Source organism: Mobula hypostoma, assembly GCF_963921235.1.
Source record: "Mobula hypostoma chromosome 9 unlocalized genomic scaffold, sMobHyp1.1 SUPER_9_unloc_1, whole genome shotgun sequence".
Taxonomy (NCBI): domain Eukaryota; kingdom Metazoa; phylum Chordata; class Chondrichthyes; order Myliobatiformes; family Myliobatidae; genus Mobula; species Mobula hypostoma.
The window spans coordinates 441,361-469,090 of NW_026948133.1; the positions used below are offsets into that span (position 1 = coordinate 441,361).

At 44.1% G+C, this 27,730-nt stretch overlaps 1 protein-coding gene across 1 annotated transcript in view; it reads left to right on the forward strand.

Moving 5' to 3' along the window:
• LOC134341227 (netrin-3-like) overlaps positions 1-27,730 on the forward strand; it is a 426,911-nt gene that overhangs the window by 224,216 nt on the left and 174,965 nt on the right. The window contains exon 4 of the mRNA XM_063039061.1: positions 5,762-5,911. Within this exon, the coding sequence (XP_062895131.1) occupies positions 5,762-5,911 (150 nt within the window). The remainder of the gene's footprint in view (positions 1-5,761; positions 5,912-27,730) is intronic.

Sequence of the window (27,730 nt, forward strand, 5' to 3'; positions counted from 1 at the left end):
CCACCATTGAGCACAGCTACATGAAGCATTGTCAGCGGAAGGCAGCATCCATCATCAGGAACCCCCACCAACCAGGTCATGCTCTCTTCTCGCTGCTGCCATCGGGAAAAGGGTACAGGAACCTCAGGACATGCACCACCAAGTTCAGAAACAGTTGCTGCCCCTCAACAATTAAGCTCTTAAACCAAAGGGGATAATTTCATTCAACTTCACTTTGATGACACAAAGGTTGGAGGTGTTGTGGATAGTGTGGAGGGCTGTTAGAGGTTACAGCAGGACATTGATAGGATGCAAAACTAGGCTGAGAAGTGGCAGATGGAGTTCAACCCAGATAAGTGTGAAGTGGTTCATGTTGGTAGGTCAAATATGATGGCAGAATATAGTATTAATGGTAAGACGCTTGGCAGTGTGGAGGATCAGAGGGATCTTGGGTTCTGAGCCTATAGGACACTCAAAGCTGCTGTGCAGGTTAACTTTGTGGTTAAGAAAGCATACAGTGCATTGGCCTTCATCAGTCGTGGGACTGAGTTTAGGAGCCGAGAGGTAATGTTGCAGCTATATAGGACCCTGGTCAGACCCCACTTGGAGTACTGTGCTCAGTTCTGGTTGCCTCACTACAGGAAGGATGTGGAAACCATAGAAAAGGTGCAGAGGAGATCTACAAAGATGTTGCCTAATTGGGGAGCATGCCTTATGAGAATAGGTTGAGTGAACTCGGCCTTTTTTCCTTGGAGCGACAGAGGATGAGAGGTGACCTGATAGAGGTGTATAAGATGATGAGAGCCATTGATCGTGTGGATAGTCAGAGGCTTTTTCCCAGGGATGAAGTGGCTAGCATGAGATGGATATAATAGGATCCTTTAAGAGACTGCTGGATTGGTACCTGGAGCTTAGAAAAAGAAAGGCTATGCGTAACCCAAGGTAATTTCTAAGGTAAGGACATGTTCACCACAGCTTTGTGGACCGAAGCTGTAGGTTTTCTGTGTTTCTATGTTTCACTTGCCCTATCATTGAAATATTCCCACAACCTACAGAACAGACACAAAATACCAGAGGAACTCAACAGGCTAGGCAGCATCTGTGGAAAAGAGTACAGTTGATGTTTCAGGCCCAGACCCTTTGTCAGGACTGAAGGAAAAAAGACGAGGTATCACTGCTAGAAGATAGGGGGAGCAGAGGAAGAAGCACAAGGTGAGAGGTGAAACCGGGAGGAGGAGGGGTGAGGTAAAGAGCTGGGAAGTTGATTGGTGAAAGAGATACGGGGCTGGAAAAGGGAGAATCTGATAGGAGAGGACCGAAGTCTGTGGAAGAAAGAAAAGGAGGAAGAGCACTGGAGGGAGGTGATAAGCAGATAAGGAGATAAGGTGAGAGGGAAAAGGGAATGGGGAATGGAGGAGGAAGGAGGGGCATTACCATAAGTTAGAGAAATTGATGTTCATGCCATCATTTGACGGCCACCCAGACAGAATATAAGGTGCTGCTCTTCCAACCTGATAGTGGCCTCAATGCATCTGCAAATTCCCAGCTCTTTACTTCACACCTCCCGGTTTCACCTATCACCTTGGGTTTCTTCCTCCCCTCCCCCCACCTTCTAGCTCTGACTCCTCCTCTCTCTTTTCTTCCATCCTGATGAAGTGTCTTGAAATGTTAACTGTTTACTCTTTTCTATAGATGCTGCCTGGCCTGCTGAGTTCCTCCAGCATTTTGTGTGTGTTGCTTTGATTTCCAACATCTGCAGATTTTCTCTTGTTCGTGATTGGTCCTGTTATGTACCAGCAGCAATAGATATGAAATTGAGTCGTGTTTGTATAAATAAACAACGAAATGTATTAACCTCTACTCAAAAACATCGAAAAGTAAACAAACGACTTACTTAAACGAAAGTTAACAGCGTTGTGTCTATAGTTATCAAACAGTCAAACTTAAAGACAATTCTTAGCAGATTTGACTTAAGCACAGTTTTAAGGTGGTAGTTTAATAAGTCCATATGATTTATGAAATAAATGAGAGGAGAGACTTCCCGAACCATTCGATCGATTCCTGAAGCATAGACGAAACTGCGGATGCAGATTTCCAGTCGAGAAATACCTTTTTCCAAAGATACTACGAAGGGTGAGTTTTCTCAAAGTAACTGACCTTTCACTGAAGTGGTCACTGCACAACCCCCAAACCATGTAAGGGTTAACAAAATTGCGTGCCATGTATGGATTGTACCAAGTGTTAGTCACCCCCGAAATGCGCCAAATGCTGCTGATTAACCCCAATCCTTAGGGTTCGTTTGAACCCTGCAATCTTCACTCCCTCTCTCTCTCTCTCCTTCTGCGATTGTGTAACCACCAACTGTGACTCCCCAACAAAACACCTACACAACAAACTACGGTTTCCCCTTTATACCGGCTGGAACATGCCATCACGTAACATCACATCACCCCGCTATCATGAGACAATTACATCATGCCCATCACCAGATAATTACCTGATGCTCAGAAGATAATTACGTCATGCTGACAGGACAGGTAACAGTCCATATCTACGGACTCACTTTCAAGGACTTATTGAGTATGCCCACAAGAAAATGAATCAGAGTTGTATATGGTGGCATATATGATCTTTGATAATAAATTTACTTTGTACTTTGAACTTATAAATCTGCTACTTTAGGATAACTTACACACTACTGATGTCAGGCTCACCGGCCTGTAATTTTCCAGCTTATTCCTTGAGCGTTTCTTAAACAACAGAAGAATCTTAGCTATCCTCCAGTCCTGTGGCTAAAGATGTTTTAACTATCGTCTGCTAGGGCTCCTGCAATTTCTCTACCTGCCTCCTACTGGGTCCCTGGGTCTGAGAAAACACCTGTCAGGCCCTGGGAATTGATTCACCTCAACTTGCCTCAAGATAGTGGGTACCTCCTGCTCTGTTTCTGTATACAGTCCATCAACTCCCTCCTTCTTTGCCTCATTTCTATAGATGCAGTCCATCTCCTGATTAAATATAGATGCAAAAAATCCATTGAAGATCTCCACCATCTCTTTCAGCTCCATGCTTAGATTATCACTCTGATCTTACAGAGGACCAGCTTTGTCCCTTGCCACCCTTTTGCTCTCAGTGCTGCCAGGATAATCAAGGACACGACCCACCCAGCCAACACACTTTTCGTCCCTCTTCCCTCCAGGAGAAGGCTCAGGAGCTTGAAGACTCGTATGCCCAGATTTGGGAACAGCTCCTTTCCAACTGTGATAAGACTGCTGAACGGATCCTGACCCGGATCTGGGCCCTACCCTCCAAATATCCAGACCTGCCTCTCGGTTTTTTTGCACTACCTCACTTTCCATTTTTCTATTTTCTATTTATGATTTATAATTTAAATTTTTAATATTTACTAATTTTTACTATTTTTAATATTTAATATTTGTAATCCAGGGAGCGGAAAGCGCAGAATCAAATATCGCTGTGATAATTGTACGTTCTAGTATCAACTGTTTGGCGACAATAAAGTATAAAGTATAATACATCTGTAGAATTCTTTAGGATTCTCCTTCACCTTGTCTTCTGGAGCAACTTCTGTTCGCTCTGCTGGTATCCTTCTGCATCACCGTCTGGGATGGTGGGGGAGGTGGTGGGGGGTGGGGTCTACTGCAATAGATCCAAATAGGTTGCAGAAACTTGGCAAACGAGTCAGCTGTATCATGGGTACCAGCCTCCATAGTATCCAAGACATCTTCAAGGAGCAGTGCCTTAGGAAGACAGCGTCCATCATTAAGGATTGCCACCACCTCAGACATGCCCTGTTCACACTATCACCATTGGAAATGAGCAGTGCCTCAGGAAGGCAGCGTCCATCATCAAGGATCGCCAGCACCCGAGACATGCCTCTTCACAGTGTTACCATGAGGAATGAGGTACAGGAGCCTGAAGGAAAACACTCTGTGACTCAGGAACAGCTTCTTCCCCTCTGCCATACGATTCCTATACAGATATTGAACCCATGAACACTACCTCACTACTTATTAAATTTCTGTTACTTTACACAACTTATTTTAAATTAACTATTAAATAGACAGATATACTTAATGTAACTCAGTTTTATTCTCTATTTCTAAATCTGATTCCGATTCTGAATTTCTCTTGCATTTCTTATACTCCTCAAGTACCTCATTTGTTCCTACCTGCCTTTACCTGCTATACACCTCCTTCCTAATCAAGGCCTCATTAAAGCAAGGTTGCCTAAACCTATTATCCTTGCCTTTTACTCTGACAGGAATATACAAACTCTGTAATCTCAAAAGTTTCATTTTTGCAGACCTCCCACTTACCTAGTGCACCTTTACAAGAAAACAACCTGTCCCAATCCACATTTGCCAGGCCCTGCCTCATTCCCTAATACGACATCTATTTTCACACACTCTGTCATTGGGATTTTTACATACTAATCAAGGAAACTCGATAAACACACTTGACAAACTTGATCCCATCTAGTCCTTTTGCAGTACAGAGTCCCAGTCAATATGCGGAAAGTTAAATCCACCTACTATGTCAACCTTATTTTTCATGATATAGTCTGCAATCTTTCTATAAATTTGCTCCTCTAAATGCCCCTGACTGTTGGGTGGTCAATAATATAATCCCACTAACATGGTCATCCTTTTCTTATTCCTCAATTTCACCCATAAATCGTCACTAGACAAGCTCTCCAGTCTGTCCTGACTGACTGTGACATTTTCCCTGACTAGCAATGCCACCCATCCCCCTTTAATCCCTCCCTTTCTATCATGTCTGAAGCTGCCAGTCCTGCCCCTCCTTCACGCAAGCACTAATGGCCACAATGTCATAAATTCATGTGCTGACCTATGCCCCCAGCTCATCCGCTTTTCCCACAATACTGCTTGCATCAAAATTTACACAACACAGGACATTAATCCCACCATGTTCAACATTGCATTTTCTGACTTTATAAATAGATTTAACAGCATCTTTCCCCACAACCTCTCCACTATCTGCTCTATAACTCTGGTTCTCATGTTTGCCTTTATTACTCAAGGAAATTAGTTCAAGAGTTGGGAAGTTCTTTTGCAGCTTTATAAAACTCCAGTTGGGCCACATCGGAGTATTATTCAGTTCTGGGCATCCTGTTATAGGAAAGATGTGGCGACTTGGGAAGAGGGTGCAGAAGAGGTTTACCTGGTTTAGCGGCCTGTGCTGCAAGGAGAAGTTAGAGGCTGGGTTCCTTTTTCTGGAGTGGCGGAAGCTGAGGAGAGATCTGATAGATGTTTATAAGATTATGAGATTATAGATAGAGCAGACAATGGGTATCTTTTATTCAGGGTTGCAATGTCTCATACCAGAAGGCATGTGTTTAAGGTGAGATGGGGTAAATCAAAAGGAGATGCGTGGAGTAAGTCTGTTTACAGAGAGAGTGGTTGGTGCCTGGGATACTGGTGGAGGAATATACAATAAAGGTTTGAGGCTTTTGGATAGGCAAATGAAGGGATGAGTTCAGATGGCCAATAGATGATTAATTTAGTAGGTGCACAGAAGAGCCTGTCTTTGTGCTGCACTGTTCGAATTAGAGACCCTGTGTAAAGGTTTACTTGACCTGCCTTTGGGCACTTTTAAAATTATGTATGATTCCTTTACTCAGAAACAGATTTAAAGAAAAGATGTGATGGATCGATTTGCCCTGGTCAGCCACACCATTTGACTTCCCAAGTGTTTGTATTTATCGACTTCAAATAATTTGTGACCTTCCTTTGCTCCACAGCCTGTGACTGTCACCCCGTTGGAGCTGCTGGTAAAACATGCAATCAAACAACAGGACAGTGTCCGTGTAAGGATGGCGTGACAGGCATCACATGTAACCGGTGTGCCAAGGGTTACCAGCAGAGTCGGTCTCCAGTCGCTCCTTGTATAAGTAAGTTCTTCTTTGTTTCCCTTATCCAGGTTAGAAACAGGTCAGAGATCAGTACATTAGACAGGGGTGTAAACAGCTCAGAGGTCAGTACACAGGACAGGAATGTAAACCAGTTAGACCTCAGTACAGAGGATGGGGTGCAAAAAGGTCAGAAGTCAGCACACAGGACAGATGTAAACAGAACAGAGGTCAATACACAGGATGGGTGTAAACAGGTCAGAGGTCAGTACACAGTGCAGTGAGAAGACAGGTCAAAGGTCAGAACATAGCACAGGGATGCAAGCAGGCCAGAGGTCAGTACACAGGACAGTGGTGTAATTAAGTCAGATATCAGTACACAGGACAGGGGTTCAAACAGGTCAGAGGTCAGCACACAGTGCAGTGGTGTAAACAGGTCAGATGTCAATACACAAGACAATGAGAAAACTCATCATAGAAACATAGAAAACCTACAGCCCAATACAGGCCCTTTGGACCACAAAGCCGAGCCAAACAGGTCCTTACCTTATAAATTACCTCGGGTTACCCATAGCCCTCTATTTTTCTAAGCTCCATGTACCTATCCAAGAGTCTCAGAGAGATAGCAGGCAACTGCAGGAAACATAAAGTTGTGGTGGTAGGGGATTTTAATTTTCCATACATTGATTGGAACTCCCATACTGTTAGGGGTCTAGATGGTTTAGAGTTTGTAAAATGTGTTCAGGAAAGTTTTCTAAATCAATATATAGAGGGACCAACTAGAGGGGATGCAATACTGGATCTCCTGTTAGGAAACGAGTTAGGACAAGTGACAGAAGTCTGTGTAGGGGAGCACTTTGGTTCCAGTGATCATAACACCATTAGTTTCAATTTGATCATGGACAAGGATAGATCTGGGCCTAGGGTTGAGGTTCTGAACTGGAAGAAGGCCAAATTTGAAGAAATGAGAAAGGATCTAAAAAGCGTGGATTGGGACAGGTTGTTCTCTGGAAAAGATGTGATTGGTAGGTGGGAAGCCTTCAAAGGGGAAATTTTGAGAGTGCAGAGTTTGTATGTTCCTGTCAGGATTAAAGGCAAATTGAATAGGAATAAAGAACCTTGATCCTCAAGGGATATTGCAACTCTGATAAAGAAGAAGAGGGAGTTGTATGAAATGTATAGGAAACAGGGAGTAAATCAGGTGCTTGAGGAGTATAAGAAGTGCAAGAAAATACTTAAGATAGAAATCAGGAGGGCTAAAAGAAGACATGAGGTTGCCTTGGCAGTCAAAGTGAAGGATAATCCAAAGAGCTTTTACAGGTATATTAAGAGCAAAAGGATTGTAAGGGATAAAATTGGTCCTCTTGAAGATCAGAGTGGTTGGCTATGTGCGGAACCAAAGGAAATGGGGGAGATCTTAAATAGGTTTTTTGCGTCTGTATTTACTAAGGAAACTGGCATGAAGTCTATGGAATTCAGGGAATCAAGTAGTGAGATCATGGAAACTGTACAGATTGAAAAGGAGGAGGTCCTTGCTGTCTTGAGGAAAATTAAAGTGGATAAATCCCCGGGACCTGACAGAGTGTTCCCTCGGACCTTGAAGGAGACTAGTGTTGAAATTGCCGGGCCCCTGGCAGAAATATTTAAAATGTCGGTGTCTACGGGTGAGGTCCCGGAGGATTGGAGAGTGGCTCATCTTGTTCTGCTGTTTAAAAAAGGATCGAAAAGTAATCCGGGAAATTATAGGCCGGTGACTTTAACGTCGGTAGTAGGTAAGTTATTGGAGGGAGTACTAAGAGACGGAATCTACAAGCATTTGGATAGACAGGGACTTATTAGGGAGAGTCAACATGGCTTTGTGCGTGGTAGGTCACGTTTGACCAATCTATTGGAGTTTTTCGAGGAGGTTACCAGGAAAGTGGATGAAGGGAAGGCAGTGGATATTGTCTACATGGATTTCAGTAAGACCTTTGACAAGGTCCCGCATGGGAGTTTAGTTAGGAAAATTCAGTCACTAGGTATACATGGAGAGGTGGTAAATTGGATTAGACATTGGCTCAATGGAAGAAGCCAAAGAGTGGTGGTAGAGAATTGCTTCTCTGAGTGGAGGCCTGTGACTAGTGGTGTGCCACAGGGATCAGTGCTGGGTCCATTGTTTTTTGTCATCTATATCAATGATCTGGATGATAATGTGGTAAATTGGATCAGCAAATTTGCTGATGATACAAAGATTGGAGGTGTAGTAGACAGTGAGGAAGGTTTTCAGAGCCTGCAGAGGGACTTGGACCAGCTGGAAAAATGGGCTGAAAAATGGCAGATGGAGTTTAATACAGACAAGTGTGAGGTATTGCACGTTGGAAGGACAAACCAAAGTAGAACAAACAGGGTTAATGGTAAGGCACTGAGGAGTGCAGTAGAACAGAGGGATCTGGGAATACAGATACAAAATTCCCTAAAAGTGGCGTCACAAGTAGATAGGGTCGTAAAAAGAGCTTTTGGTACATTGGCCTTTATTAATCAAAGTATTGAGTATAAGAGCTGGAATGTTATGATGAGGTTGTATAAGGCATTGGTGAGGCCGAATCTGGAGTATTGTGTTCAGTTTTGGTCACCAAATTACAGGAAGGATATAAATAAGGTTGAAAGAGTACAGAGAAGGTTTACAAGGATGTTGCCAGGACTTGAGAAACTCAGTTACAGAGAAAGGTTGAATAGGTTAGGACTTTATTCCCTGGAGCATAGAAGAATGAGGGGAGATTTGATAGAGGTATATAAAATTATGATGGGTATAGATAGAGTGAATGCAAGCAGGCTTTTTCCACTGAGGCAAGGGGAGAAAAAAACCAGAAGACATGGGTTAAGGATGAGGGGGGAAAAGTTTAATGGGAACATTCGGGGGGGCTTCTTCACACAGAGAGTTGTGGGAGTATGGAATGAGCTGCCAGATGAGGTGGTAAATGTGGTTCTTTTTTAACATTTAAGAATAAATTGGACAGATACATGGATGGGAGGTGTATGGAGGGATATGGTCCGTGTGCAGGTCAGTGGGACTAGGCAGAAAATGGTTTGGCACAGCCAAGAAGGGCCAAAAGGCCTGTTTCTGTGCTGTAGTTTCTATGGTTTCTATGGTAAAAGACCCTATCGTATCTGTCTGCACCACTGTCGCCAGTGGCCCATTCCACACACTCACCACTCTCTGCGTAAAAAACTTATCCATGACATCCTCTCTATACCTATTTCCAAATATGTTAAAACTGTGCCCTCTCATGCTTGCCATCTCAGCCCTGGGGAAAAAGCCTCTGACTATCCACACGATCAATGCCTCTCATCATCTTATACACCTCTATCAGGTCACCTCTCATCCTCCATCATTCCAAGGACAAAAGGCCGAGTTCACTCAACCTATTCTCATATGGGATGCTCCCCATTCCAGGCAACATCCTTGTAAATCTCCTCTGCACCCTTTCTGTGGTTTCCACGTCCTTCCTGTAGTGAGGCAACCAGAACTGAGCACAGTACTCCAAGGGGGGTCTGACCAGGGTCCTATAAAGCTGCAACATTACCTCTCGGCTCTTAAACTCAATCCCATGATTGATGAAGGCCAATGCACCACATGCTTTCTTAACCACAGAGTCAACCTGTGCAGCAGCTTTCAGTGTCCTATGGACTCGGACCCCAGGATCCCGCTGATCTTCCACACTCCCAAGAGTCTTACCATTAATACGATATTCCTTCATCATATTTGACCTACCAAAATGAACCTCCTCATGCTTATCTGGGTTGAACTCTATCTGCCACTTCTTAACCCAGTTTTGCATCCTATCAATGTCCCTCTGTGACCTCTGACAGCCCTCCACACTATCCACAACACCCCCAACCTTTGTGTCATCAGCAAACTTACTAACCCATCCCTCCACTTCTTCATCCAGGTCATTTATAAAGATCATGAAGAGTAATGGTCCCAGAAAAGATCCCTGAGGCACACCACTGGTCACCGACAGAGTATGACGTGTCTACGACCACTCTTTGCCTTCTGTGGGCAAGCCAATTCTGGATCCACAAAACAATGTCCCCTTGTATCCCATGCCTCCTTACTTTCTCAATAAGCCTTGCATGGGGTACCTTATCAAATGCCTTGCTGAAATCCATATACACTACATCTACTGCTCTACCTTCATCAATGTGTTTAGTCACAGCCTCAAAAAATTCAATCAGGCTCATAAGGCACGACCTGCCTTTGACAAAATCATGCTGACTATTCCTAATCATATTATACCTCTCCAAATGTTCATAAATCCTGTCTCTCGGGATCTTCTCCATCTACTTACCAACTACTGGTCAGAGATCAGTACACGGGACAGCAGCACAAGCAGGTCAGAGATCAGTACACAGGACTGAGCTGTAAACAGGACAGTATACAGGACAGGGGTGCAAACATCAGGGGTTAGTACACAGGACAAGTAAACAGTTCAGAGGTCAGTACACAGGACAGATGTGCAAATAGGTCAGAGGACAATACACAGGACAGGGGAGTAAACAGGTTAGAGGTCAGTACACAGGGAAAGGGTGTAAACAGATAGGTAGGGTAAATAAATACTTTATTGATCCCAAAGGAATCAGTGTCAAAGTAGCATTGCAAGTGCACAGATACTGTATACAAATTTTAGAAGAGAAGTAAGAAGAATAAGAAAATAACTTATTTGAGAGGGAGAAGCATAAGTCAGATGTATCAGTATTGTAATGGAATAAAGGGAAGTACAGAGGAATGAGAGAGGAGCTTGCCCAGGTGGATTGGAGGAGGATACTTCTGGGAATGACGGCAGAGAAGAGATGGCTGAGGTTTCTGGGAATAGTTCACAAGGCGCAGGATAGATGTGTCCCACAGAAGAAGGGGTTCTTAAAGGTCAGGGTAGGCAATGGTGGCTGACAAGGGAAGTTAAGGACTGCATAAAAGTATTTTCAGTTATATAAAGAGTAAAAGGGAGTCGAGAGTTGATATCAGGCCACTCGAAAATGATGCAGGTTAGTTAGTAATGGGGGCCAAAGAAATGGCAGATGAACTTAATGAGTACTTTGCATCAGTCTTCACTGTGGAAGACATGAGCAGTGTGCCAGAGATCTATGAGTGTCAGGAAGCAGGAGTGAGTGCAATTGCTATTACAAAGGATAAAGTGCTAGGCTAACTCAAAGATTTTAAAGTGGATAAATCACCTGGACCAGATGGACTACACCCCAGAGAGGCTGCTGAAGAGACAACAGATGCATTGGTCCTGATCTTACAAAAATCACTTGATACTGACATGGTCCTGGAGGACTGGAAGATTACAAATGTCACTGTACTCTTTAAGAAGGGAGGAAGGCAAAAGAAAGGAAATGATAGGCCAAAAACAAACAAAGGAAAATTTGCAAATGCTGGAAATGCAAGCAACACACACAAAATGCTGAAGAAACTCAGCAGGCCAGGCAGCATCTATGGATAAAAAGTACAGCCAACGTTTCAGGCCAAGACCTTTCAGCAGGACCAGTTAGCCTAACCTCAGTGGTTGGGAAAATGTTGGAGTCTTTTATTAAGGATAAGGTTTCAGGCTACTTGGAGATTAGTGATGTAAGGGGGTTTCATCTCTTAAGTTACAGTGGGGGCTACAGTGATAAAATAAGTCAAGCCAGCATGGTTTCTGTCAAGGGAAATCTTGCCTGATAAATCTGTTAGAGTACTTTGAGGAAGTTACCAGCAGGGTGGACAAAGGAGAGGCAATGAATGTCATTTACTGGGATTTTCAGAAGGCATTTGATAAGGTGCCACATATGAGGGTGCTTAACAAGATAAGATCTAATGAGGTTACAGGAAAGATACTGGCATGGATAGTGGAATGGCTGACAGGCAGCAGGCAGCAAATAGGAATAAAGGGAACCTTTTCTGGTTGGCTGCCGGTGACTATTGGTGTTCCTTAGGGGTCATTATTGGGACTGTTACTTTTCACATTGTTTGTCAGTGAGGTAGATAATAGAATTGATGGCTTTGTGACAAAAGCAGCAGATGGAATAGAGTGTTGGGAAATGTATGATAATCATTTTGGTAAAAGGCACAATAGTGCAGACTATTATCTAAATGGGGGAACAGATTCCAGCCTGAAACGTTGACCGATCTTTTCCACGGATGCTGCCCGACCTGCTGAGTTCCTCCAGCGTGTTGTGAGTTTATCTAAATGGGGAGAAGGTTCAAACATCAGAGGTGCAGAGGGACTTTGGAGTCCTCATGCAAGACTCTCGGAAGGTTAATTTACAGGTTGAGTCCGTGGTAAAGAAGGCAAATGTAATGTTGGCATTTATTTCAAGGGGAATAGATTATAAAAGCAAGAGGATAATGCTGAGGCTTTATAAGACACTAGTCAGTCCGCACTTGAAGTATTGTCAACAGTTTTGGGCCCCATATCTCAGAAAGGATGTGTTGTAATTGGCGGGTCCAGAGGAGGTTCATGAGGATGATTCCAGGAATGAAGGGGTTAACATATGAGAAGCATTTGACAGCTTTGGGCCTGTACTCACTGGAATTTAGAAGAATGCATGGGGATCTCATTAAAACCTACCAAATATTGAAAGTACTGGATAGGGTGGATGTGGAGAGGGTGTTTCATATGGTGAGGATATCCAGAACTTTTAGAACAGAGGTAAGGAGGAATTTTTTTAGCCAGCGAGTAGTGAATGTGTGAAATGCTCTGCCACAGACTGCAGTGGAGGTCAAGTCCATCGGTGTATTTAAGTCGGAAGTTGATAGTTTCCTGATCAGTCAGGGCATCAGATGATATGGCAAGAAGGTAGGTGTATAGGGTTGAGTAGGATTTGGGATCAGCCATGATGGAATGGAGGAGCAAACTCAATGGGCTGAATGGTCTAATTTTGCTCCTGTGCCTTATGGTCTTAGGGTTTTAAAATAAGATGTACAAGACTTGCAAGTCAGAAATTACGAGGTTTACAAGTTTATACTGATAAGATGGTCATGCAAGAATTAGCATAATATTAGACAGTAATGGGTGCACATTCACACTGGCCAGATAAGAAGTGATGGTAGAATTGCACAGGGTGTCTGCGATAGCATGGTGTGGTAAACAAAGCTAAACGGCTCTGGTAAACAGAGGTCACTACATGAGGTAGGGCTGTAAACAGTTCAGGCCAAGACATCTTTTCTCCTTCTGCCCACTCGCCTTTTTGCTGGATGGAACAGATATTGGATTTATTTCTATACATGGAACTATGTGTGTTTTTTCAATCTATATATTGTATTTTTGATTTCTTAATCTTGCTTTAAATGTGTCCAGATACAATATAGCTGAAATTTGTTTCCAATTGCTTCATCTCCAAGAGATGATCCCAAGAGGGGGAATTTGTAGAATGCCTACAAGATGTCTTTTAATGAGTGTAAGGGGGTTTTATGTAAATCATTTAATCGTATCTGGTGTATTGTCTGTTATTTGGGCAGGGTGGGGTACATCACACAGCATCCACACAAACTAATTACCCAGTTTGGCGGGGCTGAGAGCTGTTTCCATAGAGGACAGCGAGCCGAGCAACCCTGAGGCTGGCCAGGGGGGCTACACGTAGAACATAGAAAAGTACAGCACAGTACAGAACCCTTCGGCCCACAATGTTGTGCTGACCCTCAAACCCTGCCTCCCATATAAGCCCCCACCTTAAATTCCTCCATATACCTTTCTAGTAGTCTCTTAAACTTCACTAGTGTATCTGCCTCCACCACTGACTCAGGCAGTGCATTCCACGCACGAACCACTCTCTGAGTAAAAAACCTTCCTCTAATATCCCCCTTGAACTTCCCACCCCTTACCTTAAAGCCAGGTCCTCTTGTATTGAGCAGTGGTACCCTGGGGAAGAGGCGCTGGCTATCCACTCTATCTCTTTCTCTTAATATCTTGTATACCTCTATCATGTCTCCTCTCATCCTCCTTCTCTCCAAAGAGTTAAGCCCTAGCTCCCTTAATCGTTGATCATAATGCATACTCTCCAAACCAGGCAGCATCCTGGTAAATCTCCTCTGTATCCTTTCCAATGCTTCCACATCCTTCCAATAGTGAGGCAACCAGAACTGGACACAGTACTCCAAGTGTGGCCTAACCAGAGTTTTATAGAGCTGCATCATTACATCGCAACTCTTAAACTCTATCCCTCGACTTATGAAAGCTAACACCCCATAAGCTTTCTTAACTACCCTATCCACCTGTGAGGCAACTTTCAGGGATCTGTGGGCAAGTACCCCCAGATCCCTCTGCTCCTCCACACTACCAAGTATCCTGCCAATTACTTTGTACTCTGCCTTGGAGTTTGTCCTTCCAAAGTGTACCACCTCACACTTCTCCAGGTTGAACTCCATCTGCCACTTTTCAGCCCACTTCTGCATCCTATCAATGTCTCTCTGCAGTCTTTGAAAATCCTCTACACTATCTACAACACCACCAACCTTTGTGTCGTCTGCAAACCCACCCTTCTACCCCCACATCCAGGTCGTTAATAAAAATCACGAAAAGTAGAGGTCCCAGAACAGATCCTTGTGGGACACCACTAGTCACAATCTTCCAATCTGAATGTACTCCCTCCACCACCACCCTCTGCCTTCTGCAGGCAAGCCAATTCTGAATCCACCTGGCCAAACTTCCCTGGATCCCATGCCTTCTGACTTTCTGAATAAGCCTACCGTGTGGAACCTTGTCAAATGCCTTACTAAAATCCATATAGATCACATCCACTGCACTACTCTCATCTATATGCCTGGTCACCTCCTCAACGAACTCTATCAGGCTTGTTAGACATGATCTGCCCTTCACAAAGCCATGCTGACTGTCCCTGATCAGATCATGATTCTCTAAATGCCCAGAGATCCTATCTCTAAGAATCTTTTCCAACAGCTTTCCCACCACAGACGTAAGGCTCACTGGTCTATAATTTTAGAGCAGTTTGTGATTGATCCCACTAGGGAATCAGCTATTTTCAATTGTGTATTGTGCAATGAACCAGATTTGATTAGGTAAATGAACCCTTAAGAAGCAGTGATCATAATATGATAGAATTCACCCTGCAGTTTGAGAGAGAGAAACTAAAGTCAGATGTATTAGTATTACAGTGTAATAAAGGGAATTACAGATGCATGAGAGAGGAACTGGCCAGAATTGATTGGAAGGGGACACTAACTGGGATGACGGCAGAGCAGCAACAGCTGATGTTTCTGGGAGCAACTTGGAAGGCAGAGAATATAGATACATCCCAAAGAAGAGGAAGCATTCTAAAGGCAGGATGACGCAACCGTGACTGTCGAGGGAAGTCTAAGACAGCATAAAGCAAAAGAGAGGTCATATGATAGAGCAAAATGAGTGGAAAGTTAAAGGATTGGGAAGCTTTTATAAATTAACAGAGGGAACTAAAAAGGCCAGAAAGAGAGAAAAGGTGAAATATGAAAGCCAAAAATATCAAAGAGGATACTAAGAGTTTTTTCAGATATATAAAGAGTAGAAGAGAGACAAGAATGGATATTGGACTGCTGGAAAATGATGTTGGAGAGATAGTAATAGGGGATAAAGGAATGGCAGATGAACTTAATAAATATTTTGCATCAGTCTTCAGTGTGAAAGTCACGAGAAATATAGTCATAGTCATAGTCATACTTTATTGATCCTGGGGGAAATTGGTTTTCATTACAGTTGCGCCATAAATAATAAATAGTAATAAAACCATAAATAGTTAAATAGTAATATGTAAATTATGCCAGTAAATTATGAAATAAGTCCTGGACCAGCATATTGGCTCAGGGTGTCTGACCCTCCAAGGGAGGAGTTGTAAAGTTTGATGGCCACAGGCAGGAATGACTTCCTATGACGCTCTGTGTTGCATCTCAGTGGAATGAGTCTCTGGCTGAATGTACTCCTGTGCCCACCCAGTACATTATGTAGTGGATGGGAGACATTGTCCAAGATGGCATGCAACTTAGACAAAATATGCCAGAAACTTGAGAGTGCCAGGGGGCAGAAGTGAGTGTAGTTGAGATTACCAAGGAGAAGGTGCTTGAGAAGCTGTAAAGTCTGAAGGTAGATAAGTTACCAGGACCAGATGGACTGCACCCCAGGTTCTGAAAGAGGTAGCTGAAGAGATTGTGGAGACATTAGTAATGATCTTTCAAGAATCACCAGATTCTGGAATGGTTCCAGAGGACTGTAAAATAGAAAATGTCATAATTAAGAGAGGGAGGGGGGCGGAAGAAGGGAAATTATAGGCCAGTTACTCTGACTTCAGTGGTTGGGAAGTTGTTGGATGCGGTTTCAGGCTATTTGGAGGCACATGATAAAATAGACCAAAGTTAGCATGGTTTTCTAAAGGGGAAATCTTGCCTGACAAATTTGTTGGAATTCTTTGAGGAAATAACAAGGGGGATAGACAAAGGAGAGTCAGTGGATGTTGTTTATTTGGATTTTCAGAGGCCTTTGAAAAAGTGCTGCACAAGAGGCTGCTTAACAAGGTAAGAGCCCATAGTATTACAGAAAAGATACAGTATAGAAAGAAGATTGGCTGATTGGCAGGAGGCAAAAAATGTGAATAAAGGGGGCTTATTCTGGGTGGCGTCCAGTGATGAGTAGTGTTCTGCAGGGGTCAATATTGGGATCATTTCTTTTCACATTATGTCAATGATTTGGATGATGGAATAGATGGCTTTGTGACCAAATTTGCAGATGATACGAAAAAAGGTGGAGGGACAGGTAGTGTTAACAAGTAGAGTCTGCAGATGGACTTAGTCAAATTGGGAGAATGAGCAAAGAAATGGTAGGTGGAATATAGTGTAAGGCAGTGTGTGGTCATGTACTCTGGTCGAAGGAATGAAGGTAGGGACTATTTTCTAGATGGGGAGGAAATTCAAAAAGGCAAGGTGCAAGGGGTCTTGGGAGCCCACATGCAGGATTCCTGAAAGGTTAACTTGCAGGTTGAGTCAGTGGTAAGGAAGGCAAATGCAATGTTAGCATTCATTTTGAGAGGACTAGATACAAGAGTAAGGATGTAATGCTGAGGCTTTGTAAGACATTGGTCTTTTTAGAGCAGCTCATGGTTGAGTTCACTTGGGGATCAACTATTCTAGATTGAGTGTTGTACTATGCACCAGAGTTGATTGGAGAGCTTAAGGTAAAAGAACCTTAGGAGGGACAGTGATCATAATATGATTGAATTTACCTGAAAATTTGAGGAGAAGCTAAAGTCAGATGTATCAGTATTTCAGTGGAGTAAAGGGAATTACAGAAGCATGAGAGAGGAGTTGACCAGAATTGATTGGTAAAGGAAACTGGCAGGGATGACAGCAGAGCAGCAATGGCTGGAATTTCTGGAAGAAATTCAGAAGGCACAGGATATTAACACCTCAAAGAGGAAGAAGTATTCTAATGGCAAGATGACACAACTGTACCTAGCAAAGGAAATTAAAGCCAATTTAAAAGCCTAAGAGAGGGCATATAATGGTGAAAAAAATCAGTGGGAAGCTTTAAAAACCATCAAAGGCAACTAAAAAAGTCATTAGGAAAATAAAGATGGAATGCGAAAGTCAGCTAGCCAATAATATTAAAGAGGACTCCAAAATTTTCTTCAGATACATAAAGTGTAAAAGAGAGGTGGGAGTGGATATTGGACCACTGGAAAATGATGCTGGAGAGGTAGTAATGGGAGGACAAGGAAATGGAAGGCAAACAGAATATGTATTTTCCATTAGTTTTCGCTGTGGAAGATAGCAGTTCGATGGAAGGATCCAGGTGTCAGGGGTCATGAGGTGTGTGAAGTTACCATTACTGGAGAGAAGGTTCTTGGGAAATTGAAAGGTCTGAAGGTAGAGAAGTTACCTGGACCAGGGTTCTGAAAGAGTTGGCTGAAGAGATTCTGGAGGCATTAGTAATGATCTTTCAAGAATCACTAGATTCTGGAATGTTTTCAGAAGACTGGCAAATTGCAAATGTCACTCTACTCTTCAAGAAGGGGGAGAGGGAGAAGAAGGGAAATTATAGGCCAGTTAGTCTAACCTCAGTGGTTGGGAAGATGTTGGAGTCGATTGTCAAGGATGTGGTTTTGGGGTACTTGGAGGCACATAACAAAATAGGCCAAAGTCAGACTGGGTTTCTTCAGGGAATATCTTGCCTGAGATATCTGTCGGAACCCTTTGAAGAAATAACAAGCGGGATAGACAAAGTAGAATCAATGGATTTTATGTACTTGGATTGTCAGAAGGTCCATGACAAGGTGCCATACTCTTTTTATCTTATATGTCAATAACTTGGATGATGGAATTGATGACTTTGTTGGAACGTTTGCATGTGATGTGAAGATAGGTGGAGGGGCAGGTAGTTTTGAGGAAGTAGTGAGGCTACAGAAAGACTTGGACAGATTAGGAGAATAGGTAAAGAAGTGGCAGATGGAATACAGTGTCGATAAGTGTATGTTCATGCACTTTGGTAGAAGAAATAAAAGGGCATACCGTCAAAACTCTAAGGCGCAAAGATATTTGGGAGTCCTTGGGCAGGATTGCCTAAAGGTTAATTTGCAGATTGAAATGGTGTTGAAGAAGACAAATGTGATGTTAGTATTAATTTCAAGAGGATTATAATATAAAAGCAAAGATGTAATGTTGAGGCTTTATAAAACACTGGGGAAGCCTCACTTGGAGTACTGTGAGAAGTTTTGGATTCCTCATCTTACAAAGTATGTGCTGACATTGGAGAGGGTTCAAAGGAGGTTTACGAAAATGATTCCAGGATTCAACAGTTTGTCATATGAAGAACATTTGATGAACCTGTACTCACTGGAATTCAGAAGAATGAGTGGGGATCTTATTGAAACCTATTGAATGTCACAAAGCCTCGAGAGAGAGAGTGGATGTTTCCTATAGTGGGGGAGTCTAGGACCAGTGGAGACAGAGAGGCATCCCTTTAGAATGGAGATAAGGAGGAATTTCGTTAGCCAAAGAGTGGTGAATCTGTGGAATTCTTTGCCACAGGCAGCTGTGGAGGCCAAGTCTTTATGCATATTTAAGGCAAAGGTTGATAGATTCTTGATTAATCAGGACATAAAGCAATTTAGGGAGAAAGCAGGAGATCAGGGCTGAGAGGGAAAATGGATCAGCCATGATTCAATGGTGGAGCAGACTCAATTGACCAGATGGCCTAATTCTGCTCCTATATCTAGTGGTCATCCAAATCATTGACATATAATGTAAAAAGAATCGGTCCCAACACAGACCCCTGTGAAACACCGCTGGTCATCTGCAGCCAACCAGAAAAAGCTCCCCTTATTCCCACTCTTTGCCTCCTGCCAATTAACTAATGCTCTATCCATGCTAGTATCACTCCTGTAACTTGGTAAGCAGCCTCATTACTTATGCCTCCACAATCACTTCAGCCACCTCTTTCATAGTGCTGGAAGGTGACTTATCCACCTTCAGACCTTTCAGTTTCCCAAGCACCTTCTTCCTTTAACATCTGCCTCGACACGCTCAAATTTCCTGTATACTACTGGTGTCTTTCACAGTGAAGACTGATGCAAAATACTTCTTCAGTTCATCCGCCTTTCCCTTGAGCTTCATTTTCCAGTGGTCTGATATTTCCTCTGGCCTCCCTTTTTCACTTTATATATCTAATGTGCTGAAGTTGGAGCTCATGGTTTCCCCTTCACTGATCCTCCTTCAATCTCCCCAGGCTTCATCGAATCATGGCCCCACTCCATGTTGACTTCTACAATTTCTTCTCTCCAGCTCCTTCTCTCTTTTCCCCCAACAAAGCCCCAAGCCCAACCTTAGTGTCCCCCACCAGAGAAACCTTCCCTAAATCTGGCCATCCTAATTGGATGGGATACAATTCTATCTCTTATCTTCAACAGTAACCCAAACAAGCAGCGTACACAGATCAGAACAGCATAACAGAGAAAAAATATGAACCAAATGAACCACGGCATTACACTTGCAATAACTTTTACACAATTGATGTCGGACCCAGTGGCCTATAGTTTCCTGGTTTCTGTTTAGAGCTTTTTTCAAAGCAGCAGAACAACATTGGCTATCCTCCAATCCTCTGGTACCTCTCTGTCGCTAACAATTTTTCAAATATCTCAGCTAGGTCCCCAGCAACTTCTGCACTTGCCTCCCATAGGGTCCAAGGGAACACCTTGTCAGGACCTGGGAATTTATCCACCCTGACTTGCCTCATGGTAGCAAGTGCCTCCTCATCTGTAATCTGTACAGGGTCCATGAAGTTGATGCCGCTTTGCCTCGCTTCTAAAGACTCTGTATCTGCCTCCTGAGTAAATACAGATGCAAAGAATTCATTTAAGATCACCCCCATCTGTTCTGGCTCCACACATGGATTACCATTCTGATATTCCAGCAGACCAATTTTGTCTCTTCCAATCCTTTTGTTCGTAACATATCTGTAGAATCCCTCACTTCATCTGCTAGAGCAAGTTCATGCCTTCTTTTAGCCTTCCTGATTTCTTTCTTAAGTGTTCTCTTGCATTTCTTATACACTATAAGCGTTTTTGTTCCTACCTGCCTATACCTGCTATACACCTTTTTTTTCTCTTAACCGGAGCCTCATATCTCTTGAACCAAGGTTCCTTACACCCCTTATCCTTACCTTTTATGCTGACAGGCATTTACAAGTTTTGTACTCCCTAAGTTTCATTTTTGAAGGCCTCCCGCTTTCCAATCTCACCTTTGCCAGAAAACGGCCTGTCCCAATCCACACTTGCCAGATTATTGGCTAGCTTGCCTTTGTATTCCATCTTTTCCTTCTTTATGACTTTTTTAGTTGCCTTCTATGGGTTTTTAAAAGCTTCCCAATCCTCTAACTTTCCACTATTTGTTGCTATGTTATATGCCCTCTTTTTGGTTTTTATATTGGCTTTGACTTCTCTTGTCTGCCACAGTTGTGTCATGCCGCATTTAGAATACTTCTTCTTTGGAATACTTACCACAACATGCATTTAGAGTGGACCGTGAAGTAATCCCCTAACCTAAAAGGGTGGTATCACATCCACCCAACCAGGAGACTCACAGCACCAACTGTAGGTGCAAAGTGAGAGCTAACACAAAGTTGGTGTTCGAAATAACAGGGAATTTATTAAGAACTGGTGCACACCAGGAAACTAGTCAAAGCTGATCTAGCTGAACGTGAATTTGGTAGAGATTTTACATTCTCAGTAAAAATACATTTTGCTGCAGGTATACAATACAGACGAGATCCTGATTACAGAGTAAAATGATTGCCCACAGTCAATACAATTTTCTCTCACAACAGTGGGTGCATGCTATAACATATCCAATAAAACTCCTGAACCTTGGACCTTATCCCTGCTGCATTTCATGTCTCTACTTCTAGGCCTTGTCCTCAGTTTCCTGCTACCACAACCCACATAGGTATTTACTAAATATTATCCCTCATTATTCCATCCCCTACAACAAAGTTTGTGGGCATGTGGCCAAGTGGTTAAGGCATTGGACTAGCAACCTGAAGGTTGTGAGTTCGAGACCCAGCCAAGGGAACGTGTTGTGTCCTTGAGCAAGGCACTTAATCACACATTGCTCTTCGACGACACTGGCGCCAAGCTGTATAGGTCCTAATGCCCTTCACTTGGGATGGCAACTGCTGGTCTTCCATACAACCTTGTACAGGCCTGCGCCCTGGAGAGTGAAGACTTTCCAGGCGCAGATCCATGGTCTCGCAAGACTAACGGATGCCTTTATTTATTACAACAAAGTTCATTGCAACAACTTCAGTTCTGCAGATTACACAAAGGAGGGGAGTGAGTAGTTAATAGGTGGGTGCGTGTGAGTTGTGGGAAGGATTCAGTGTTGTTCTTATGTGTTGTAGACAAGTTGGGTCGCTAGGAAGATATATAGCAGATGCAGTTTTAGAGACTGGATTATTATTTGAATGGTGAAGTATTGGTAAAAGTAGTAAATGCCCTCACTCACTGAGGCAGTAGATAGATTTTTTAATACTGAAAGGATAGGAGATAGCAGGGACAGGGACTGAAATGGGTGATTGCCATGATGATGAAGAATAGTTGAAAAGGCCCAAGTGTCCACTTTGCCTCCTATTTTCTGTATTTCTATGATGGAACAGCAGGAAGTTTCCCCGTGAGACCCAGTGTGTGGGTTGTTCCTCCACATCTGTCCGCCTTAAGGCTGAAGCCACTGAGCAGCATCACATGACATACCACAAACAACAGGAATTCTGCAGATGCTGGAAATTCAAGCAACACACATCAAAGTTGCTGGTGAACGCAGCAGGCCAGGCAGCATCTCTAGGAAGAGGTACAGTCGACGTTTCAGGCCAAGACCGTTCGTCAGGACTAACTGAAGGAAGAGTGAGTAAGGGATTTGAAAGCTGGAGGGGGAGGGGGAGATCCAAAATGATAGGAGAAGACAGGAGGGGGAGGGATAGAGCCGAGAGCTGGACAGGTGATAGGCAAAAGGGATACGAGAGGATCATGGGACAGGAGGTCCGGGAAGAAAGACGGGGGGGGGGGGACCCAGAGGATGGGCAAGGGGTATATTCAGAGGGACAGAGGGAGAAAAAGGAGAGTGAGAGAAAGAATGTGTGTATAAAAATAAGTAACAGATGGGGTATGAGGGGGAGGTGGGGCATTAGCGGAAGTTAGAGAAGTCGATATTCATGCCATCAGGTTGGAGGCTACCCAGACGGAATATAAGGTGTTGTTCCTCCAACCTGAGTGTGGCTTCATCTTTACAGTAGAGGAGGCCGTGGATAGACATGTCAGAATGGGAATGGGATGTGGAATTAAAATGTGTGGCCACTGGGAGATCCTGCTTTCTCTGGCGGACAGAGCGTAGGTGTTCAGCAAAGCGGTCTCCCAGTCTGCATCAGGTCTCACCAATATATAAAAGGCCACATCGGGAGCACCGGATGCAGTATATCACCCCAGCCGACTCACAGGTGAAGTGTTGCCTCACCTGGAAGGACTGTTTGGGGCCCTGAATGGTGGTAAGGGAGGAAGTGTAAGGGCATGTGTAGCACTTGTTCTGCTTACACGGATAAGTGCCAGGAGGGAGATCAGTGGGGAGGGATGGGGGGGACGAATGGACAAGGGAGTTGCGTAGGGAGCGATCCCTGCGGAATGCAGGGGGGGGAGGGAAAGATGTGCTTAGTGGACCTCTGGGTCCCCCCCCCCCCGTCTTTCTTCCCGGACCTCCTGTCCCATGATCCTCTCGTATCCCTTTTGCCTATCACCTGTCCAGCTCTTGGCTCCATCCCTCCACCTCCTGTCTTCTCCTATCATTTTGGATCTCCCCCTCCCCCTCCAACTTTCAAATCCCTTACTCACTCTTCCTTCAGTTAGTCCTGACGAAGGGTCTCTGCCTGAAACGTCGACTGCACCTCTTCCTAGAGATGCTGCCTGGCCTGCTGCGTTCACCAGCAACTTTTATGTGTGTTACATGACATACCACATTTGTTTTGACGTTGCCTGTACAACATTTCATTAGGCATCTGAGGAGTACAGCATGAATCCTTCACTGAGGTTGAGTCCTCCTTGGGAGCCATCTTTGACCAAGTTAATTTCTTCTTTAAATGCTTAGTGTTAATATTCAGTGTACCTGAATATTCTTGGGAGCTCAAGACATCACTCTGCCGCAGATTCCAATTATGTCCTTTGACAATTCTTCCCTCCACGTTTCCCAATAGCAGCATCAAAAGTACCACTCACACCCCCAGACATCTCCTCAACTGTCCTGTCCCCCTCACCAGTTTCTTTATCCAGACTTCATTCCTTCCCCATGCCGAGTCAGTGCCTACATGCCATACCTCCATGAATGGGAAATGCCAGAGGAAAGGCCTTGGTGCTGAACTGCATATCTGGCCAGTTCAATCACAAGCCGTGCCCAGTCTAAGGTAGGCATGTTCCCAACATAGTGCTACTTTAATATGCATTTGCAAATGTAATTCTGTGATAGGTCACTATTTATAACAGTTTGTAGTTCATTTATATTCTCACACCATTCCTGGACTACCAAATATACTGGCTCTACCTCCAACCTCAGCCCTGTAAGCTTATACAGTTCACTTGTCATTTGCACTCACTCCTGGCTGTATCCAGACATCAGCCCAACAACCTTCCACTTCATAGCTGTAAATACAAAATACTCTGCTGAGTTCCTCCAGCGTGTTGTGAGTGTCACCTCATAGCTGTGCTCTGCAATTTCCTTCTCTGTTCTCCAGTTTTGTTTAATAGGCAAGCTAACAGTCCCTTACGGCAGCAAATTTCCCAAAGGACTTCAATTTCTTTCCAACAATCAAAATCTCTTTCGTCTTGGCTAGTCTTGACTATGGTTCAAAATCATCAAAAAATCAAAGCAACATGACATTCTTTTTCAATAGCTTCCAACATTCCCAACATACCTTGCACTTTCATTACTTTTAAAATTGTACGCCGAACTCTGCTGAACATTTTCCATGCTTGGCATTGTTCAAGGTTGCAGCTGCAGACTGTATTGTCAAATATTTCCGACAATATATTGGACATATTACTCCCCTGATTGGCTCTGATTTGAGGCTGAAATGTCAAAGTGTTACTTTACACTCGCTAAATCATTGCTTGCAGTGAGAGGAACATTAATCTCCATATGGCTGACTAACTAAGCAGCAAGATCTAACAATTTTAGTGACTCGTCCCGAGCCAGAGGCTGAGTAATTCTTCCAATCTGATTCTCCCTACTCACAGGCTGAATCTTCTTCCACAGCCCATTGACATTCTCCCCACATTGAATCTCCTTCCATAAGCCCATGGTATTTCTCCTTAGTCACTAACTCCAGCTATTTATTAAATCTCCTCTCCCAGTTCACTGACACACTTCCAGACACGGAGTTTAACCACCACCTATTGAATCTTCTCCAACTCGGCCATTGACGCAAGCAGCAGCTGCAGGACACTGAATCAAACAAGTGCACAAGAACACAAGAATATAGGAGCCACTCAGCCCCTCACACCTGCCCCACCATTCAGCATGGACAGTATACAGATTACAGAGTTTGCTGTCTTGAGGTAAATTCATTCATTCATATGTAATAGAGCTTTGACCAGCGGCCAATCCAGACGTCGGAAGTTTGGGAGGAGGGGATTTTACTCAGGTCCACTGCCCGAGTAGAAAAGACAACTGGTTACTAGCTTAAGTTTTTTTCATTCCTTTCCTTATATCTGCTCAACTAAGACAGTAGAGATGCCAGGCAGGATAGTTGAGTGCTCAACTTACAGGATCTGGGAAGGCAACTACAGTTGCAAAAGTGCATCCAGCTGCAGCTTCTAACAATCCGCATTAAGGAGTTGGAGCTGGACCTGGATGTACTCTGGATCATTAGGGAGGCTGAAGGGATATAGAAAACATAGAAACATAGAAAATAGGTGCAGAAGTAGGCCATTCGGCCCTTCGAGCCTGCACCACCATTCAGTATGATCATGGCTGATGGTAGGTAGGACATATAGAGAGGTCGTTACACACAAGGTGCAAGACACAGGAAACTGGATAACTGTCAGGAAGGGGAAAAGGGTTAAGAAGCCAGTACAGAGCACCCCTTTGGCCATCTCCCTCAAAAACAGCTATAAGCTTTGGATACTGTTTGGAGGGTTGACCTAACAGAGGAAAGTCACTGTGCTTGGGTCCTGGCACTGAGTTGGGCTCTGTGAATCAGAAGGGAAGGGGGAGAAGAGGCACGCTGTGGTGACAGGGGGTTCGTTAGTTAGGGGAACAGACAGGAGGTTCTGTGGATAAGAATGAGATTCCCAGATGGTACATTGCCCCCCCCCACCCAGGTGACGGGGTCCGGGATATCTCGGACCGAGTCCTCAGTATTCTCAGTTGAGAGGGTGAACATGGTCATGGTCCATGTAGGTACCAATAACATGGATAGGGCGAGTGACGAAGTTTTGCATAAGGAGTTCAGGGCGTTAGGTTCTAAGTTAAAGGGCAGGACCTCTAGAGTTGTGATTTCAGGATTGCTACCAGTGCCACATGCTAGTGAGGCCAGAAATAGGAAGATGAAATAGCTTAACACATGGTTAAGGAGTTGGTGTAGGAGGGAGGGTATAAGATTTTTTGGATAAGCGAGAAGAGTTTAAAGGGACACGATTATTTCTTCAGTGGCTTGTTTGAGGCACGACTGCCCAAGCACATGGACATCAGCCAGTGAGAACATCGAGAAGAGTTTGAAAGGAGCACGCTTAAAAGAGTGGGCGTTAGAATAGAGGGAGACTGAGTAGGAAAGCTTTGGCTCAAGGGGACTTCGGTGATAATGGGTTGAGGCGAGGTAGGTTATCTGTGTAGAATACAGACATGAAGAATGTGTGTGAGGCCAGTGTTCTGTGCTTGGAGTCCGATATTGGAGCTCCCAGCCTCCTGGACAGTCACATCTGGCCAGGTGCATAGAGATGCAGCTCCTTAGGGACCGAGTTAGGGAACTGGAGATGCAGCTCAAAGACCTTCATCTGGTCAGGGAGAGTGAGGAGGTGATAGAGAGGAGCTATAGGCAGGTAGTCACACCAGGGCCTGGGGAGACAGATAGATAATAGAGAGCACCCCTGTGGCTGTACCCCTTGACAATAAGTACTCCTTTTTGAGTACTGTTGATGGGGGACAGCCTACCTGCAGGAAGCAACAGCAGCCGTGCCTCTGGCACAGAGTCCAGTCCTGTGGCTCAGAAGGGTAGGGAAAGGAAGAGGATGGCAGCAGTGATAGGGGACTCTATACCTAAGGGGTCAGACAGGCGATTCTGTGGATGCAGGAAAGAAGCACAGATGGTAGTTTGCCTCCCATGTGCCAGGGTCCAGGATGTTTCTGATCACGTCCACGATATCCAGAAGTGGGAAGGTGAACAGCCAGAGGTCGTGGTACATATTGGTACCAACGACATAGACAGGAAAAGGGAGGAGGTCCTGAAAGCATACTACAGGAAGTTAGGAAGAAAGTTGAGAAGTAGGACCACAAAGGTAGTCATCCTGGGATTCCTACCTGTGCCACGTGACGGTGATTATAGGAATAGAGTGAGGTGGAGGATACACGCATGGCTAAGGGATTGGAGCAGGGGGCGGGGATTCAGATTTGTGGATCACTGGGACCTCTTTGGGGCAGGAGTGACCTGTACAAAAAGGACAGGTTGCACTTGAATCCGAGGGGGACCAATATCCTGGCGGGGAGGTTTGCTAAGGCTATTGGGGAGAGTTTAAACTAGAATTGCTGGGGGTGGGAACCAAACTGAACTGGAGGAAGGGGCGGTTGGCTCACAAATAGAGAAAGCTTGGAGACAGTGCGAGAGGGAGAATAGGCAGGTGATAGAGAAGGGACTCACTCAGACCGATGGTTTGGGATGTGTCCATTTTAATGCAAGGAGTATTATGAACAAAGCAGATGAGCTTAGAGCATGGATCAGTACTTGGAGCTATGACGTTATGGCCATTACAGAGACTTGGATGGCTTAGGGGCAGGAATGGTTACTTCAAGTGCCAGGCTTTAGATCTTTCAGAAAGGACAGGGAGGGAGGCAAAAGTGGTGGGGGTGTGGCACTGTTGATCAGAGAGAGTGTCACGGCTGCAGAAAAGGAGGAAGACATGGAGGGATTGTCTACAAAGTCTCTGTGAGTGGAAGGTAGGAATAAAAAGGGGTCAATAACACTACTGGGTGTTTTTTATAGACCACCCATTAGTAAGAGGGACATCAATGAGCAGATAGGGAGACAGATTCTGGAAAGGTGTAATAATAACAGGGTTGTCGTGGAAGGAGATTTTAATTTCCCAAATATCATTTGGCATGTCCCTAGAGTGAGGGGTTTA